The 18,145-nt window shown below is 38.4% G+C and overlaps 1 protein-coding gene across 5 annotated transcripts in view; it reads left to right on the top strand.

Annotated features, from left to right (window-relative positions):
• The first annotated feature begins 8,056 nt into the window (after positions 1–8,056).
• LOC104867509 (zinc finger protein 382) overlaps positions 8,057–18,145 on the top strand; it is a 17,600-nt gene continuing 7,511 nt past the window's right edge. For 2 of the 5 annotated variants that reach the window (XM_010631900.2, XM_010631897.2), the window contains exons 1-4: positions 8,057–8,292; positions 11,194–11,267; positions 14,452–14,603; positions 14,841–14,933. In XM_010631900.2, the coding sequence (XP_010630202.1) occupies positions 14,465–14,603; positions 14,841–14,933 (232 nt within the window). In that variant the 5' untranslated portion in view covers positions 8,057–8,292; positions 11,194–11,267; positions 14,452–14,464. Of the gene's footprint in view, positions 8,293–8,461; positions 8,544–11,193; positions 11,268–14,451; positions 14,604–14,840; positions 14,934–18,145 lie in introns of all 5 variants that reach the window. The other 3 variants (XM_033765760.1, XM_033765761.1, XM_010631899.2) reach the window with 3 other exon arrangements.

Raw genomic sequence — 18,145 nt, 5'->3', positions numbered from 1 at the left:
TTTCAGACGTGCAACTCGGAGCTGTTTGTGGGGACCAGTTTGGAGTAGGAGAGCAGTAGGTGCAAGTCCCGGCTCTGCAGTTTGGGAACTGTGGTCTAGGGAAACCGCGCGGAACTACACAGTTTTCTCTTATGTAAAAAGGGGAAGGAGAATGTTTTTTGTTGGGAATTCTGTGGCGATATTGAGATCCGTCGAATAAAGCATTTCCCACATAGAAGGTACTTACTACATGTTTGTATAATTGTTAGCTCTTGGAGAAATGAGGTGAAGATATTACATAGAGTGATGGTTAGTTGAACTGAGTCCTTGGTTAGCACTTAGAGCAGGGTAGCTTCTGTTAATCATTTTGTTAAAAGATTCACCATTTACCAGACCTATGACCTTGGGCAGTTGACTTCACCTCTTCGCCTTGGTTTCCTTATCTATAAAACTGACACTTAAGCAGTAGCCACTTTATAGAATTTTGAAGATGCAATGAGAATGTAAAGTGCCTAAGCACAGTAGTAGCAAATATCTCTTAGTAAATGGTATTTATTCAGCACTTTGCCAATGGCCCAGAAACCTTCTGAGAGAGAGACCCTAAATGTAGTAATGGTCTTCAAGCCAGCCAAACTCAAAACTGGTCTGGTGGGCTTTACTCCTGCAGTCTCAGGTTCCATAAATATGAAAGTTGTGAACATTTACTGAGTTCACAGTCTTAGTCTGAGCCATCCATCACTAAGCAGCAGCCCCTACGTATTATAGTTGTTCTTTAGTACTCTCCCTCTAACCCAGAGCCTGTCCATCTATGGGCTGTGACATGACAGCTCTAAGCTCCTCTACACATTTGCTCCCAGCCTCAGTGTCCCATCTGTGAAATGGTAGTCACAGGACTTGTATGCCAGCATTGTTCTGGTGACTGCAGGAGATAATTCATGTTTAGTGTTTATACAGAGCCCATTGTATATTAAATGTTTGATAAATGTATCTTTCTTTTCTGTTATCCCCTCCTTTTATAGGCCCCTCTGTTTCTGTTTATGCCCATAGCAATGGGGAGACAAGGTTGGTGCCTCTTACCCACCCTCCCCAAAGTTTTCTTGGCAAAAGTTGAATTGTAGAAGATAATTGAAGTATAAAGGCCTGAAAAGAGTTGATGCTTCAGCAGCACCCTGTGTACAGCCTCCCCCTAAAAGTCCCAAAGCTCTAATGCTTTATTATTTTTTATATATTTATTTGGGGGGGTTGCTGGGGATGAAATCCAGGGCCTTGTGCATGCTAAGAGTGCTATTTACCACTGAGCTGCACTCTTAGCCCTGGTGCTTTAAAATTATTGTCCCAGTGTGGCCAGCTCTTAACTGCCTCACAGCCATACTACCCTTGAGCTCTAGCTCCAGACACGGAGCCTGTGTTTCCTTAATGTCCCTTGGTGGTCATTCTTGGGGACTGTAAACACAACACATCCAACTTTATCTCTTCCTCCTCCTGACCTAGTAGTCACCATCTTGGCAAATGGGCCAGCATTTATACAGTCAACCAAAACAGAAACTTGAGAGTTGCTCTTCTCCATCCTTCTTATAGCCAGCTGATTGGCGAGGATGGAGCCTCCATGTTACAAAAATACCATTTCATTGGCCCATATTGGTCTCTTATCTGATGAGCACTGGATATTCCTCCAAACCCTGGAGATGCTCTTTTCTGACAGGGTCAAGCTGTTAAAACCACCAATGATTAACATAGGTAAATATGTAACGTACATGTTAATCAGGGGTAGAGGATACAATATGGACCTGGCTAGATTGCAGTGGCTCAGATGTGGCAAGAAGACCTGGGTTTCAGGAGACTCACTGCTGTGGTTTTAGCCTGGTGAAGTGAGCTGAGTTGTTAATTTCTTTCTGAAAAATTATACTCTGTCATCTCTGGAAATAAGACAGTGACTTCCTTTTCTTTTTTTCTTTTTTTTTTTTTTTTGGTACCCGGTATCGAACTCTGGTCCTGGTCCCTGCGCTTGCAAAGCAGGCGGTGGAACCACTGAGCTAAATCTCTGGCCCCAAGACAGTGGCTTAAAAAACAAAACAAAACACAAAAAACCTTGATATCCATTGTTAGTAACAGCACATGTTTGTTTTTTAGCAGTCTGTAAAATGGCATGAATTAAATGTGAGCCTGTTTCTTGACAATGCAATTATTAGATGGTAATTCAGAAATGGAATTTAGAATGTTCAGTGATTGGTGCACATTTTGCCAATATATTTCTTTGGTTTAGTAACTTGCAAAATATAAATTAGATGTACTTACATTTTAACAAAGGAATCCAACAGTCATTTCTTTTCAAGCAGTGTTTTTAGCTCTTAAGGCTAATTATAAACCAAACAGAAACACACATATGCCCATACAACCACTACTGCACAAATGTTTTTCACAGTATTATACATTAGAGTCAAAAGGTGGGAAAAACTGAAATGTTCATCAACTGATAAAAGGATAAAATGAGTATTAAATTAAAAGGATAAAATGAGTTAAATAAAAACAAGAAAGATATTTGGAAATGGGCTGGAGGAAAAGCAGATGCATGAATTGGGACAGGAAGTCATTAGGTAAATGGATAGATTACAATTAGACAATTTAGAAGAAGGAAAGCAGAGTCTGTTCTGTAAAAACAGAAATGTACATGATATAGTTTGCACAAGGTCTGGGATTTGATCTCCAACACTGAAAAAAATAAAGTATTTGACAGAACAAAATTACTGCTACAGAAGGAATCGGTGACACACAGGTGGCAGATTGGAAGTAAAATGAAAAAAAGGATTTATTTGTCCACAAAGATCGATCCACATAAAACTGTGTCCAGATCGATCTCCTACTGGGCCACAATTCCTTCTTTTATAGGGTTTTACAGCCTTGCTCTCATTCAGGTGGTTACATTTCACTTTTACAGTTCAAATTGCTGATATTCAAAACATGGTCACAAGGCAGTTGCCTTTCTTTGTTAGGGGAGATTACCTTTAAAATTAATATACCTATTGTAGCAGGGGGGTGGGGGGGTGTCTGGTCAGCAAAGTTAACAATGGTTCTTTTCATTTACAAAACTTTTGAGTGAGACTAGATGCCTCTGGTGCCAATTGATTCTGAACTAAACAAAGCAAACTTGGCAGAAATTATTTTACATTGCTATTAAAGTGTTCTGTATCACTACAAACTAACTTTGAGTTGGCCATTAAATAGAAATGCTCCCTTCTGCTTCAGAAGCCTTATCTTTAAAAACTACAAGGACAAAAAAAGGATTCATGATCTTGAACTGGCTAAATAACATTATCCACCACCAGCAAGCCCCATCATGCACAATATATCCAGATGTAAGAGAGAAACTAAAAACCTGCTGACTCTTCCTTGTATCAGAAAACAGTATCATCAGTGCCTAGAGTTCACAGCAGTTTTTAGGGGAGCACAGCTCAGGAAATCAGGAAATGCTGGTGGTTCTGAAATGTGTAAATTGCCTCCAAAGTACAGCCAAGGGGTTTTCTTACAGAAAGGAATCCTGGGCTGGGGATTTCGCTCAGTGGTTCCATTGCCTGCCTTGCCAGCACAAGGTCCTGAGTTTGATCTCCTATACCAAAAAGAAAAAAAGAAAAGAAAATCTTTATTTTATTCAGAAAATTGGTGAAAAAAATATCACTGATTTTATGTTTTTGGAAAACTCTGTAACATGTGGTTTAAAGCAAGACAGATTCTTTCGTTTGCTTTTCATTCAGTTGATCCCCGGTACCAATGTGAATGTACCAATAAATAAATAAGTATCTTTCTACTTTTAACCTCTGTTGTTCCTAGGACTCATTCTTCAATTTATAGAGAATAAGAACTCGGCATATCATACATTTAACAGGTTGGGAGATATAATATTTCATATTTCACCTCGTTATTTCCTGTAACATTATCGCAAAGGGAAAGCTGTTTTTTTAAATGAAAATGCAAATTTAATCTTATCTATAGACTGGCAACTTGAAATTTTGTGGAAATAATTATTAATACTTCTTTGTAGATGATTATAGCTTTATTTTTCTTTCTCACTTAAATATCTACTGCACGTTGTTCAACTGGATTTCTAAAAAGAATTTAGCTTTCATTGTATTTAGAAACATAATAGGAAGCCATCATTCTTTATCAATGACCATCCCATTGTATTACTGCGGAAACACAACATAACCTCCATACATCTTTAAAGTCTTTCTTTCTTTTCTCTTTTTTTGTACCAGGGATCGAACTCAGGTCCTTGCACTTGCGAGGCAGGCGGTAGAACCACTGAGCTATATCCCCGGCTAAAGTCTTTGTATAGTGAAGAGTAACTGATGTTCATGTTCCCAGAAAAGTTAATACCACAGACATACTGCGTATCTGTAACTGTACATATATGTGCATTATAAAGAATGGTTTTCTTTTATCCCCAGAACAAATTTTGGTCACTCTCATGGCCATATCACTCCACCAAAGATGCATGGATTAGGCAAAGTGTTCTTAGACATTACACCAATAACACAACTTATCAAAGAAATAAAATGATAACTTAATCATCACCAAAAGTTTAAATTCTGCTCCTAAAAGGCAATATAAAAATCTTACACCTGGTCCTGGCAGAATGTCTCTTGCAAAAAACTGCAGCAAGAAGCAGCAGCCTGAAACCTGTCAAAGAAACTGAATTTGTTACAAAAGAAAAAAGAAAACACTGCAGGCCTACATAGTTTTACCAGAAAATTCTACCTTTAAGGTAGGTAGAGAATTTTACATTTCAGGAAGAAATAATACCAATTTTCTACAAACTTTCCAAGAAAATAGAGAAGACAGTTCACAGTGTTTTAGGAGGTCAGTATTACCCTAATACCAAAGGATGTTGAGAATCTTTCAAGAAAAAAAAAAAATCACACCAAAAGCCTCATGCAAAAAGCTCTTTTAAAATGTTAGCAAATCTGATCTGGAAATACATAAAAGAGCAATATAAATGACCTATTAACGTAAGATATACTTATTCAAAAATTAATTTTATTCATATTGAACAACAAAATCATGATCACGTTCCTATGTTCAGAAAATGTATCTGACAAAACACAATATCCCTCTATGACCAAAAACTCTCAGCAGGTTCAGAATATAATTTGCCAATTTGATAGACTTTCTATGAAAACCTCCAACTAAATATAATGAGGAAATACTGAATATTGTCCTCCTATGATAAAAACAAAAGGCAATGGAAGCTAGACAGGAGGGTACATACCTATAATCCCAGCACTCTGGGAGACAGGACAGGAGGATCACAGTTCTGGCCCAACCTGTGCAACTTGGTGAGACTCTGTTTCAAGCTAATTTTTATTTTTATTTTTTTGGTACCAGGATCGAACTTAGGACCTTGGGCTTGCAAGGCAGATGCAGTGCCACTGAGCTACATCCCCAGCCCTCAAGATAATTTTTTTTAAAGAGCTGGGGATGTAGCTCAATGTGAAAGTCCTGGGTTCAATCCCTAATACCCACCCCATAGCAACAATGTCCATCTATTAACACTACTTTCATTCAACACTGTATTGGGATTTCCAATAGTTACAATAAGGTAATAACAAACAAATGAATATAGACACTGACAAATTAGAAGAAAATCTCCTGTTTTTTACAAGTAACATACTTACAAAATCCTAAAAGAATCTACTGAAAAATGCTAGAATTTTTAACTAAATTTAGCAAAGTTGCTGGATATGAGGTTATTATGTAATAGCTGACCAATAATTCTTATATAGCATAGGAACTAATTTAGGTATTGTAGGCCAAGAAGCAAAATCAAGGATAGGAGTTTATTTAATGAGAGCAAATTTCTACAATTTTTATTGACAAAATCCCAAACTTACTAAAACCAACCAATCATCTACTTTGCTATTTTTCTACTCATGCCTTAGAAGTTCTCAAGTATCAGATATGTAACTCTACTTCAACACTGGTCTCCTCAACAAGTCATCACGTAAAGATCCATTTCTATGAGAATGTTTAAACAAAAAGAGTATGGGGAAAATGAATGTACTGCAACATGGTTATATAAAAATTAACTCTAGAAAGGATGTTGGATGCTATACTGGAAAAGATACATCTTCATATAGTATCATTAACTGGGAAAAGAAGACCTAGAGACCAAGTAAATAGCCACTATTTGTCTGGACATTTCAAATGAAGTTATTCTACATCCTAAAAAATGAGAGGACATTTTATAAAGAAAAAGTCAAAATGACCTCTAGCTTGGCTTTAAGATTCACAAATGCAATCAATGCTTTTTTCCTCTCAGAACGCTTCTCTGGGAATACTGCAAAGTGTGGAGATAAAGAGGAATCGTGCAACCAGATGTGGTGGCATACACACACCTGTAATCTTAGCACTTGGAAAACTGCTGAAAGTTTGAGGCCAGCCTGGGCTACATCATGAGGTCAAGATCAGCCTGAACTACATAGTGAGACCCTGTCTAAAAAGGGGGGAGGGTCATGAAATAGTCTTTCTTGGAGGCAAGCTAAATACACTATCTTCACCACAATCATCCTCCATCACCCAGATTAAATATACCCAGATGGAAATATGAGACCGGAATACCATTGACCCTTCCTGTATCATAAATAAAAGTCAGGTTTACTAAACCCTGGCACTGACATCAGTTTCTGTGTCCACACAGTTTCTTATAGGCAGAGCTGTGAAAATACTGTGGATCTGCAACATGCAAATTGCCCCCACAGAGCTTCTAAAAGGGATGACTGGAGCAAGGAATCCTACTCTTACAGCCTCAATATCCAGTCTCCCCAGGACTCTGCCTTGGGGCAACTGCAGCTCCAATTTTCACTACCAAACATAAGGTTATGCTTATTTAGTTAGGACTTTTCATTTTAGGTCTCAACGATCTAACATCCTCTTACAAAGCCATTTGGAAATGCTGTACAGTGTGGCTATAAGGAAAAATGACAGGGGCAATCAAAGAAATCTCAGTGCAACAAATTCTGAGAAACCATGGAATTTACAATTGGCCAGGGGATCTGCTATACTGTATGTCTACTGTGTTCTAAGCATTAGGTTGGTCAACAGCTAAAAGTGCACCGAGAGGCCGTGCGAGAGAGGCCGTGCGTAGAACAGAAGCTTCAGTCTTCCACACTCATGTGGGAATCCTGTCCACATAATCTTCAGATCTAGCATTGCCAAAATGAAATTCTACCCTCAAAAACACAACAAACAAAAAACTACACTAAACCAGGCGTGGCGGCACACACCTAAAATCGCACTGAGGAAGGTTGAGGTAGTAAGAGCACAAGGAGTCACAACTGAGCGAATTAGCAAGCGCCCCCCCCCCCCGCGCCCAATATAAAAGTCGAAAAAGCTAGGGATGTAGCTCAGGTGTAGAACTCCCCTGGGTGGTTCGATCTCTAGTACTGGGGAAAAAACAAAACAAACCCAAAACAACCTACACTGGACGAATTACCATCACGGTGTCATTTCGTCATATCTCACAGTTACCGCTAAACACAGTCCTGCAAAGGTTCCCGTCCCCTGCCAAAGCAGTCAGGCCCACGCACATGTCAACAATTACACCTAACAGTGACTCGGTCACGCAATCGCAACGCCCTCCTCAGCACCTCATCCACGCTCGGGAACTCTTCTCGTACCCGGAGGCGGGACACCACTGACCATTCAGAAAACGCTGACCTAAACCCCGGAAAAAATGAGCCCAAACTGCAGGCCTGGGGGTCCTGGAGAAACGTACTCGAAGCAGGAGCCGCGAGGACTGTCCTAGGACTGAGGAAAGACAGGAGCGAGGATCGCGCGTCTCCTAACGGGCTGCCGCGGAGACTCCTGGGAGCCGGAGCCCACCGCGCGAGAGCGCAGGCGCAGATGACAGCCCAGTCGGGGTTTGAGGCTGGCGGTTAGGGGCTCTGAGAAGCCTGAAGAGTCAACTAGGAGCTCCGGCCGGAGAGTGCAGCCCGCACGAACAGAACCGGGTGGGGAGGCCCGGGAGGAAGCCGGGAAATCAGAGCTGGGCCTGCTAATTCCGGGAAGGGACCTAGGACTGCGGTTTCCAGACGTTCCGATGTGTTACAAGCTGGGCCTCGGGCGTGGTCCGGGGCGTAACCCTGAGGATGCTCACCTGTGACTTGGAGCGAACCCTGCGAAAGGAGATTTTGCCTGTTTGATCGCGAGAATCACTGTCGCAGGGGTAGGAGGAGAGAAGGGGGCGGGTCCCCTGCATACAGCGGCCACTGCATATATATAGATAGACAGACATTCCTGTGCCAGCCCACTGTGTTTTGGGTGAGTGCTTCTCTTTAGGATGTGGCATCCGATTGTGTGACGGTCCTGTTGCTGCGTGGTTTCCGCTGCATCTGTTTTTGTTTGTTTGTTTGAAATTGAACTCAGGACCTTTTCACGGTACTGTATACCCAGCCCTTTAATTTTTTTTTTTTTTTTAATTCCGAATCAGGGTCTGGCTAAGTCACTAAATTGCCCATGCACAGCTCAAACTTGGCGATTTCCCCGAGTCTCCGAGAGTGCTGGAATTACAGGTGTGCCCAGCTTGCATCTGTTTTTAGATTAGATGTGCATCGTTTTTGAAGCGTATATGGAGAAATGAAAGTGATTTGTGAATGTGACTGTGACTGCCTGGAATTGTATAATGTGCTATATATAGTAGTTTTGAATGACAACTGGGAACTATGGATTGGTGACTTTCTGAAGGATCTTTGATTAGGACTGTGCATGCATTTATATCATAATGCTATTTCTGATGGTTTGTGGCCATGGGAACCTAAATACTTAAGTGATTGAGGAACTCTGTATAACCACATCTAATTGTGTATTATTTGACAATCTGAATACCCATTAAGCCTGCCTCCAAAAATTTAACTGGATAGCAGTTTAGCAAATAAAGCCATAGTCTAGTGTGGTGGCACACATCTGTAACCACAGTGCTTTTGGAGCCTGAGGCAGACGCAGTATCTACTGAAGTTGAATATCACAGCTTCAAGCCCAGCCTAAGCAATTTAGGGATTGAGATTCTGTCTCAAAATAAAAAATAAAAATAAAGGCTAAGGTTAGCCGGACATGGTGGGACATACGTGTAATCCCAGCACTGAGGATGCTGAAGCAGGAGGATCATCTCAAATTAAAGGCCAGCCTGAACTGTACAGCTAGACCCTGTCTTAAGAAACCAACCAACCAACAAGTAAATGAATAAGGCTGGGGATATAGCTCTGTGGGAAGGCCCTGAATTCAATCCCCAGTGCCACAGTAAGTAAATAATAGAGATATAAATATTGGAAAGGAATAGGTGAGATTTTCATTATTCCCAGATGGTGAGAAACTTCATATTAAGTAAAATGAATATGTTGAATAGTATCCCATGGGGAACATGCAGAAAATAACCAGTAAATTTTTACCCATAATTATCACTTTCTGTTCTATGTAAGTGAATTTTCCCACTCCCAGATAAAATCAGTGACAAGGGCAATAGCTTCTTCACGCTTTTTTTTAACTTTACTATTTGTATTTTTATTTTTTTAATTAAGTTTATTGGTACATTTTAGGTATACAATACGGTTATATACATCATTAGGATCTTGTACCTTTTTACATGATGTATCTTGGTTCTTATTTTTCCCTATTCCCCTCCCCTCCCTTCACCCACCCACCCTTCCCTGTATACAAAGACTTTCTATGTTTTTCCTTTCCTCATTTTTTTCTTTTCCTTTCTTTCCTTTCCCCTACCCCTCTCACTTCCCCTACTACTTTAGACCTTTTCTTCCTATTTCACAATATCATTTATACATTTTGATCCTTATTTACACTGTTAGTTTTCCACACCAGAGAAACTATTCCGTATTTCACTGAAGAGTAAGGCCTCAATGTGCATCCACTTAGCTATAAATATCTCTAGTTTCTCATTCTTTATGGCTGAGTAGTACTCCATTTTGTAAAAAATAAAAAACCCACATTTGCTTCATTCAGTCTCTAGTTGATGGGCAATTGGGCTGTTTCCAAGTTTTAGCTATTATAAACTGTGCCACTATAAACATAGGTGTGCATATATTACTGTGGTAGATTCTTTTAATTCTTCTGGGAAGATACCCAGCAGAGGAATAGCTGAGTCAAATGGGACTTCCAATCCTAGTTGTTTGGGGTATCTCCATACTGATTTCCATAGTGGTTGCACCACTCTGCACTCCCCCCAATAATGAAGAAGGCTTCCTATCTCCCCACAACCTCACCAGCATTTGTTATTGGTTGATTTTCTTCAGGCATTGTAAGATGTACAAGTATTTGGTACATTTTTAATTGCAAGTTCAGTCTCATTTTAATAAAGTACTTATTTTGATAACTAAATATTCACTGTAGCAGTGAATGTAGCAGTATATCAGACTTCATTTAGCAAAATATTATCCCTTGTTTCTGGAAACCTACAAAATTGATCAGTTCCTTTTCTGTTTCCTTTCCCCAGCATCACAAAGAAAACAAAGAAAAACAAAAGATAACATGAACTTGTTAGTAAATAAAAACTCATGAGAAAAGCAGTATAAAGAGATGCTGTTACTGAAAATAAATACAGAACATCTTTAATATTTTCTCAATACTGGGGACTGAACTTAGTGCCAAGCTACAACCCCAGCAGCCCTTTTTATATTTTCTTTTTTTCAAGTTGCCCAGGAGACTTCAAATTTGCAGTTCTCCTGCCTCAGTCTCTTGAGTAGCTGGGATTACAGGTGTGTGCTGCTACGCCATCATGTGCTATCTTCTTTAAACATTTTAAAAGAATAAGATATGAATACTTTAGAGCTGCCATATTGACCTGAGAGGCAAAGATGCAAAGTTCTCAACTGATTTTGTCAGCATATTCTCATGTACTGCTGGTGACAATATAAGTTAATAGACCATGAAGAAAAATTTGGAAATATACAATAAAGCTGTGACCTGTGGAAAAACAAGCTACAACATTTGTCCCAGAATCCATTCTATCTGAGCAATAGACTAGGCATCAGGTGGTGATGAGAGCAAGATTTGTCGATTGTCCCACTAACTTCTGTCCTGGATTTCTGAAGTGTACACAGGAAAAGCAAGTCCTGAAACAATGAAAATTGTGCAGATTTAACTAAGTTATTCTGAGACACCTAAGCCAAATAATGTTCTCACATGGTTCATATCTATCTTTGTCTTTTTTAGGACTCTTCCCTTTTCCAAAAGAAGAGATCAAAAGAGAAGGTCCATCTCTTACAAAACTTGAAGCCATGTCTAAGGTGAGATGTTTGCTCTCTCCCCCTCTCTCTCTCTCTTTCTCTCTCTCTCTCTCTCTCTCTCTCTCTCTTTTCCAGGGAATACAAACATTTGCCTGGTGATGTTGCTTAAATTTCCTCGTTACTGGGATTTACTTTCATAAAACAGTCTCTGGTCAGGGCTCAGATTGGAGTAAAGCAGACAAGTGACAGGAGGTACAGTATGTAAGGGCTGTTCCTTCCTAACTTTGGCACCTTAATTGTTTAACCTGCCTTAACCTGTCTACAGCCCTGTTCTCAGTTTCTCCATCTCAACCAGATAAACTTAAGCCTTCTACTCATAATCATTGTTCACATATTGATTGGGTGTATTTATCATCTCCTTTCTCAGTCTTCTCACCAGTGGACAACTGGAACAAAATATTTTCTTGATTTAAATGGAAACACATTATTTGAATGAATCTACCTTTTCTTCGCACTGATTTAAAATTTTGCTAGGTGTGGTGGCACATGCCTGTAATCCCAGCACTGGGTAGGCTGAGGCAGGAGGATCACTGCAAGTGCAAGGCCAGCCTGTGCTTGATAGTTGAAAGGCAGCCTGAACTACACAGTAAGACCTTGTCTAAAAAATGTAAATAAATAAATAAATAAAATCTGAGTTGTGAATAGTCAAAGAATACACATAGAAAAACCTTGTTCATCTCCACTAATTTAAATTTTGCAAAATATAGTGGGAGATGGTATGTGTAAATCACATTATTACTTTGTGGGAAGATGTCCTATTTTGTGATATTTGGGGGATAGAGATTTGATTGTGGTCTTTTACAGAAAACTGAGGTTTTGTGTTCTTCCTCTTTGATCCTTCTATTTGATCCATTACTGCCACAGTTCCTACAAATCATGGGCTGCCAGTGAAAACCTTTCTAGTATTCCAACACTCTTATAAGTTTACTATTATTCTTTTTTTTGGAGACAGGGTCTCACTATGTAGTTGAGACTGACCTAGAACTCACTATGTAGACCAGGCTGCTCTTGCACTCACAGCGATCCTCCTGCCTCAGCCTCCCAAGTGCTGGGATTACAGGCATGCGCCGCCATGCCTGGCAAAGTTTATTATTCTTATCTTTTAAGTTTCTTCTCTCTCTTGTTTGTGTGTTTGTTTATTTGTTTTGGTGGTGCTGAGGCGCTGGGTACTAAGGCCTTCACACTGAGCTACGTGCCCAGCCCTTTTTATTTTGAGACAGGGTATCACTAAGCTGCCCCAGCACCATTCTTCTGCCCCTGCCACCCAAAGTGCTTAGATTATATAGTAGTTCTTTGCCGCCATGCCTAGATTTCTTCTGATTTCGTGTGTTTAGGAGGAGAAGCATATGCTAGTCTACTCTTTGCTGAAGGTGGTACTTTCTCCTGTTGTCCTGTTTCTTTCAGAAAATTCCTCATCTCCCAATCTTTAACATAATGGCTTCCCCATCCACTAATTGGTTCTCTTCTCCACTCCTTTTTATCTATACAACCAGATTCACTGTACAACAAGATTCACTGTGAAGACTACATCTCTGTAGTGACTCTATCCAGTTCTTGACAGGTGTCAGAACCATATATTCAACATCCAGTAGTTAGCACAACCTATATGTTCTATAGACACTTCAATTATATTCCAGGGTTTACTGTGTTACCTCTTTTGGTCCAGCTTATTCTTTCTTCTATTTCCCATTTCCATTTCCTAGTCCCAGCACCCATACACTTGCCTATGCAAATAAACTAAGTTCTGTCTCTCTTTTTTCACTATATATCAACTTCTGACTAATTTTTGTCACACCTCATGTAAGAACCAGTTATTCTCTGTTAACCCATTAAATTCAAAATCACTAATACTCATAATATTCTTAACTGTCTTTTTTTGGTACTGGGGATCGAACTCAGGACTCTGTTTGTGAGGCAGGCATGGTGTCACTGAGCTAAATGCCCAGCTCTCTTAAGTGTCTTTTTTACCTAACACACCTTGCGCTTTCTCCAGTCTGTAAGAGTATTGCCTTTAAAGTACAAATGTTATCACATAACATGTGTTTGACTTACGTTTCTTCATGTTCTTTATAGTCTTTAAGAAGTAGACCCAAAGAGGGCCATGTATCACAGTGAACTGTACAAGACAATATATTGGCAGGGGAAAAAATACTAAGTTTCCATTCAAGAGTAGTAATCATGGAAGCCAGGCATAGTGGCACTCGTCTGTAATCCTAGCACTCTGGGAGGCTGAAGCAGGAGGATAGCAAGTTCCAGCCTACCTTGGGCAACTTAGTGATTTAGTGAGACCCTGTCTCAAAATAGAAAATAAAAAGGGTTAGGAATGTAGCTCAATGAAAAGGCCGTGGATTCAATTCTCAATTCCCAGTACAGTTTATAATAATAATAATACAGTAATCATTAACAATGTAAGTTGCCATTAACACCTACTGATGATTTGTAAATATGTTGGAAATGTGCTAAGTTCGTTTTTAAAATAGTGCTTTGAAGGAAAACAATGCAGTATTATTCTATCATATGCCACTGCCTACCTTCCTATACCTTTTCCTTTTTAGAGCTCAAAAGCTTTCCTACAGTACTGTGCCTTTTGCTATTTCCTGAAATTGCTAACTGGTTTTCTTCTCCCCATGAATTTTTAAAGCTGATGTCCTGTATTCCTTCATAACAAATTTATTGTGAGTACAAAACTTTTATGTCCTCAATGAAACCTCAGAATACGAAATGAAATATTTCTTTGTGACACTTTCTCCTGGTACATACATCATTACATCTGTAATACCTATTGAGTCCATCTATTTTCATTTATGCCTCTTTCTTAGCCTGTAACTTCTCATGAGCAGGATCAGTATTTTATTAATCTTTGTCACCAGATAACCAGTCACATCCAGACAGATACTGTGATATCAGTATATATATATTTTTAGCATGAGAGTAAGTAAATACTGATGAATGCATTTGTGTAGAGAGAAACTTTTATAAAACACAATATAAGAAAACTAGTCTGACCTGTCATGTAAAGGTACAAGATCCCAATAATGAATGTAACTGTACTGTATTACCTAAAATGTACCAATAAACTCAATGAGGGAAAAAAAGAAAAAGAAAAGGAAACTAGTCTGACCACTTAACATTGTCAGAACTAGGTCTCCAGTGTCTAGCTCTCACCCATTTCCGGTCACTTCAGGATGAACTAGAGTATGCCCTTACAGGGATCAGTGTCGTTGAAGGATGTGACTGTGGACTTCACTGAGGAAGAGTGGCAGCGACTGGACACAGCTCAGAAGGCCCTCTACATGGATGTGATGTTGGAAAACTATTGCCACTTCATCTCTATGGGTGAGGGAACACTAAATCTTTCATGTGTGTCTCCTTTTAAGAATCTCTGAAAAAGAAGAAGCTTTGAAGTTCAGTGATCACTTTATTAACAACATATGCTTCATTTGCATAATACAAAGTATTAACTTTGGTAGTAAATTAATGTGTATCTTATCTGCCACCTTGAAGCTGAATCTTTCTCTTCTTTTTAGTTTGAAGTATAAACAGCTTAGACCAAGTTTCATTTTTCATTATCAGGGTTTCACATAACTAAGCCTCATATGATCTACAAGTTGGAACAAGGAGAACATCTATGGACAGAGAGAATTTTTCCACGTCAGAGCTACCCGAGTAAGTCTGTACAAATAAATATGCAGTGGACATTAAATCTGAGCTGGTTTATAATAATAATAATAAAAAAAAAAATAGATCCCTTCAGTCTGGTGCAGTGGTGCACCATATACCATGGAAGGCTGAGGCAGAAAGATCACAAGTTTGAGCCCAGCCTGGACAACTTAGCAAGATCCTGTATCATAATTTTAAAAATAAAAAAGTGTCTGGGCATATACTACGATATGAAGAGCCTAGGTGGTAAAAAGAAAAAGAAAAGAAAAGATCTTTTCAAAGGTGTTTTTAGGAATCTATAATTTTAAATTGTGGTAAAATGTATGTAACATAAAATTCGCCACTTTTTTTAGTTTTATTTGAGACAGGATCTTTTTTCTGGTACCGGGGATCAAACTCTGGACCTTGCGTTTGCAAAGCAAGCAGTGGCACTACTGAGTTAAATACCCAGCCTGGGACAGGGTCTTATTTTATAATTCAGGCTGGCTTTGAACTCACTGTGTAGCCCAGTCTGGCCTCAAACTTGAAGTGATCCTCCTGTCTCAGCCTCCTGAGTGCTGGGATTACAGGTGTGGGCCAATACCCTCAGCTAAAATTTGCCATTTAAAAAAATTTTAGGCATATATTTCAGTGTCATTAAGTACATTGACAGCATTTTCCAACCATCACTACTAGTCCTTCTCTAGGACTCTTCATCTTGCAAAACCAAAACACTGTACTATTTAAGCAGTAAATTTCCATTACCCATATTTCCTAGCCCCTGAAAATGACCATTCTACTTTCTGTCTCTGTAAATTTTACTACTTTAAGTACTTCTTATAAGTGGAATCATTTAGTGATTGTACTTTTTTTGACTGGCTTTCTTCACGTAACGTAATATCCTCAGAGTTCCTTCATGTTGTAGCATATGTCAGTTTCCTTCCGTTTTAAGGCTAGTTTGTACTCCATTGTACATATATACATTTTGCTTATTCATCATCATTGATTATGTGGGTTCCTTCCATCTTGGCTGTCATGAACAATGCTGCTACATGAGTTCACAGATATCACTGAGTCTCTGTTTTCTTTTAGGTATGTACCCAGTAGTACAATTGCTGAATCATATAGGAATTCTGTTTAATTTTTATGGAGTTATCATACTGTTTTCCATATTGTTGCACCATTTTATATTACCACCTTAGTGCACGAGGGTTCCAATTGCTGCCTATTTTCACTAACACTTGTTATTTTTTAGGATTGTGTTTTGTTTTGTTACTGTTTTTCACTACTGGAGACTGAACTCAGGGCCTCACTCATGCTAGGCAAGCACTGTGTTACATCCCTAATTCTTTTTGAGATTTTACTCTGAGACAAGGTCTCACTAAGCTTCCCAGGCTGGCCTTGAACTTGCAGTCCTCCTACTTCAGCTTCCCAAATAGCTGGGATTATAGGCATGTGCCACAGTGCCCAGAATTTCCTAGGTTTTTGTTTTGTGGTTGAGCTTGAACCTAGGGCCTTTGCACTGACCTACATCCCTAGCCCTTTTAAATTTTTAAATTTTAAGACAAGAGTCTTGCTAAATTTCTAAGTTACCCATTGAGCTTGAACTTTCACTTCTCTTCTTCAGCCAGCCTCCTAAACTGCTGGGATTACAAGCATGAACCACCCTACCACCCTGCCCACTGGGTTTTTTTATAGTAGTCATCCTAATACCGATCTTTTTTAAAGGCTGAGATCTGTGAAGTACCTGTACATGGCTGCCTTTCATACTCCTGAAATCTTAAATTTTAGTTTTGAGTATTACTTCCCATTTAAATCTTTTCTTTTGCCTTGTCTCTAGAAATATTGGCTACCTTACCAAGAATCCATTCCAGGCTTTTTAGGTATAATGTACATGGAGATCTTAAAGGTAAAGTCCTTTGAGTTCTGACAGAACTAGAAAACCATGTATCTTAAGGATATTTCCATTGACCCATTAAATTCTATAGGCCTCATCCATGTCAGATCTCTTCCTCTAGGATAATCATAGTTGTGATTTTTACCAGCACATATGTTTTGTTTATTTTGACTTCCTTTTTTTATTCAGATTAATGTCTAAGAGATTTATATATTTTTGCATGTGTACCTAGTTTGTTATTTTAATTGTAATATAATATTCAATTGTACAAATATACTATTTTATTTATGTATCTCCTGTAATAGAAACTGAGATGTTTCCTGTTTGGGACTATTGTGAATAAACCTGCTGTAAACATTCTTATAAAAATCTTTTTGTGTACATATGTGTTTATTTCTCCTTAGTAAACACCTAGCAGTGATATTGCTGATTTAGAAAACAGGTATATGTTTAATTTTTTTAAAAAAACTGCCAGTTTTTAAGTTACTGTGTCACTTTAGACTTTCACTAGCAATGTATGAGAATTTCGATTGCCCCACTTTCTCTTCTTCATTTAACATTATCAATATTTTCATTTTGGTCATTCTGATAGTATATCTTTGCAGTTTAATTTAGATTTCTCTTATTACTGATGATATTAATACTTTTCAAGTGTTTTTGACATTGGAAGTGTTTGTTCAAGTGTTTTTTTTAAATTTCTTTGGTAATTAGTATATATTTTTCATTGAATAATGGGAATTCTTTATATATTTTACATAGGACTCTTTTGTTCATTGTACACATTGCAAATATTTCCCCTAATATGTAACTTTTGTATTCATTTTTGTGCTCTTTCATAAGCATAAGTTTTTAGCTTTGATGAAATCTGGGTAATTTTTTTCTTTTATAATTAGTTCTTTGACCTCACAAATATTTATCTGTACTAGACTGTGATTTTAGTTTCCTGTATTTTCTTGTAAGCATTTTGTGTATATTTTGTTTTTATCATTAGTTCTATGGTCCATCTGTTGCTACGTTTTATTTATAATGTGAGATACAATTAAGGATGAATTTTCATCCTGGACAAAACTGGATATCAGTTTGTTCCATCACCGTTTGTTAATTTGATGATCATACAGAAGATTACTTGATCATATTCATGTCAGTTTGTTTAAGGATTCTGTAGTCTTCTTTGTTGATTCATTTTAAGTCTTAGTGCCAATATTACCTGGTCTGTGATTGTTATAAATTTATAATGAGTCTTGGGGTCAGCTACAGTAAGTCCTCCAACTGTATTTCTTTTGGTTATTGTAGGTAACTTCCTTTTCAAATACTTTTTTTTTTTTTTTTTTTTTTTTTTTCG

This window comes from Fukomys damarensis, unplaced genomic scaffold (assembly GCF_012274545.1).
Source record: "Fukomys damarensis isolate Sample0158 unplaced genomic scaffold, DMR_v1.0_HiC HiC_scaffold_19, whole genome shotgun sequence".
Classification (NCBI taxonomy): Eukaryota; Metazoa; Chordata; class Mammalia; order Rodentia; family Bathyergidae; genus Fukomys; species Fukomys damarensis.
The sequence above is the reverse complement of the archived record's forward strand: the minus strand, read 5'-3'. Positions and strand labels throughout refer to the sequence as shown.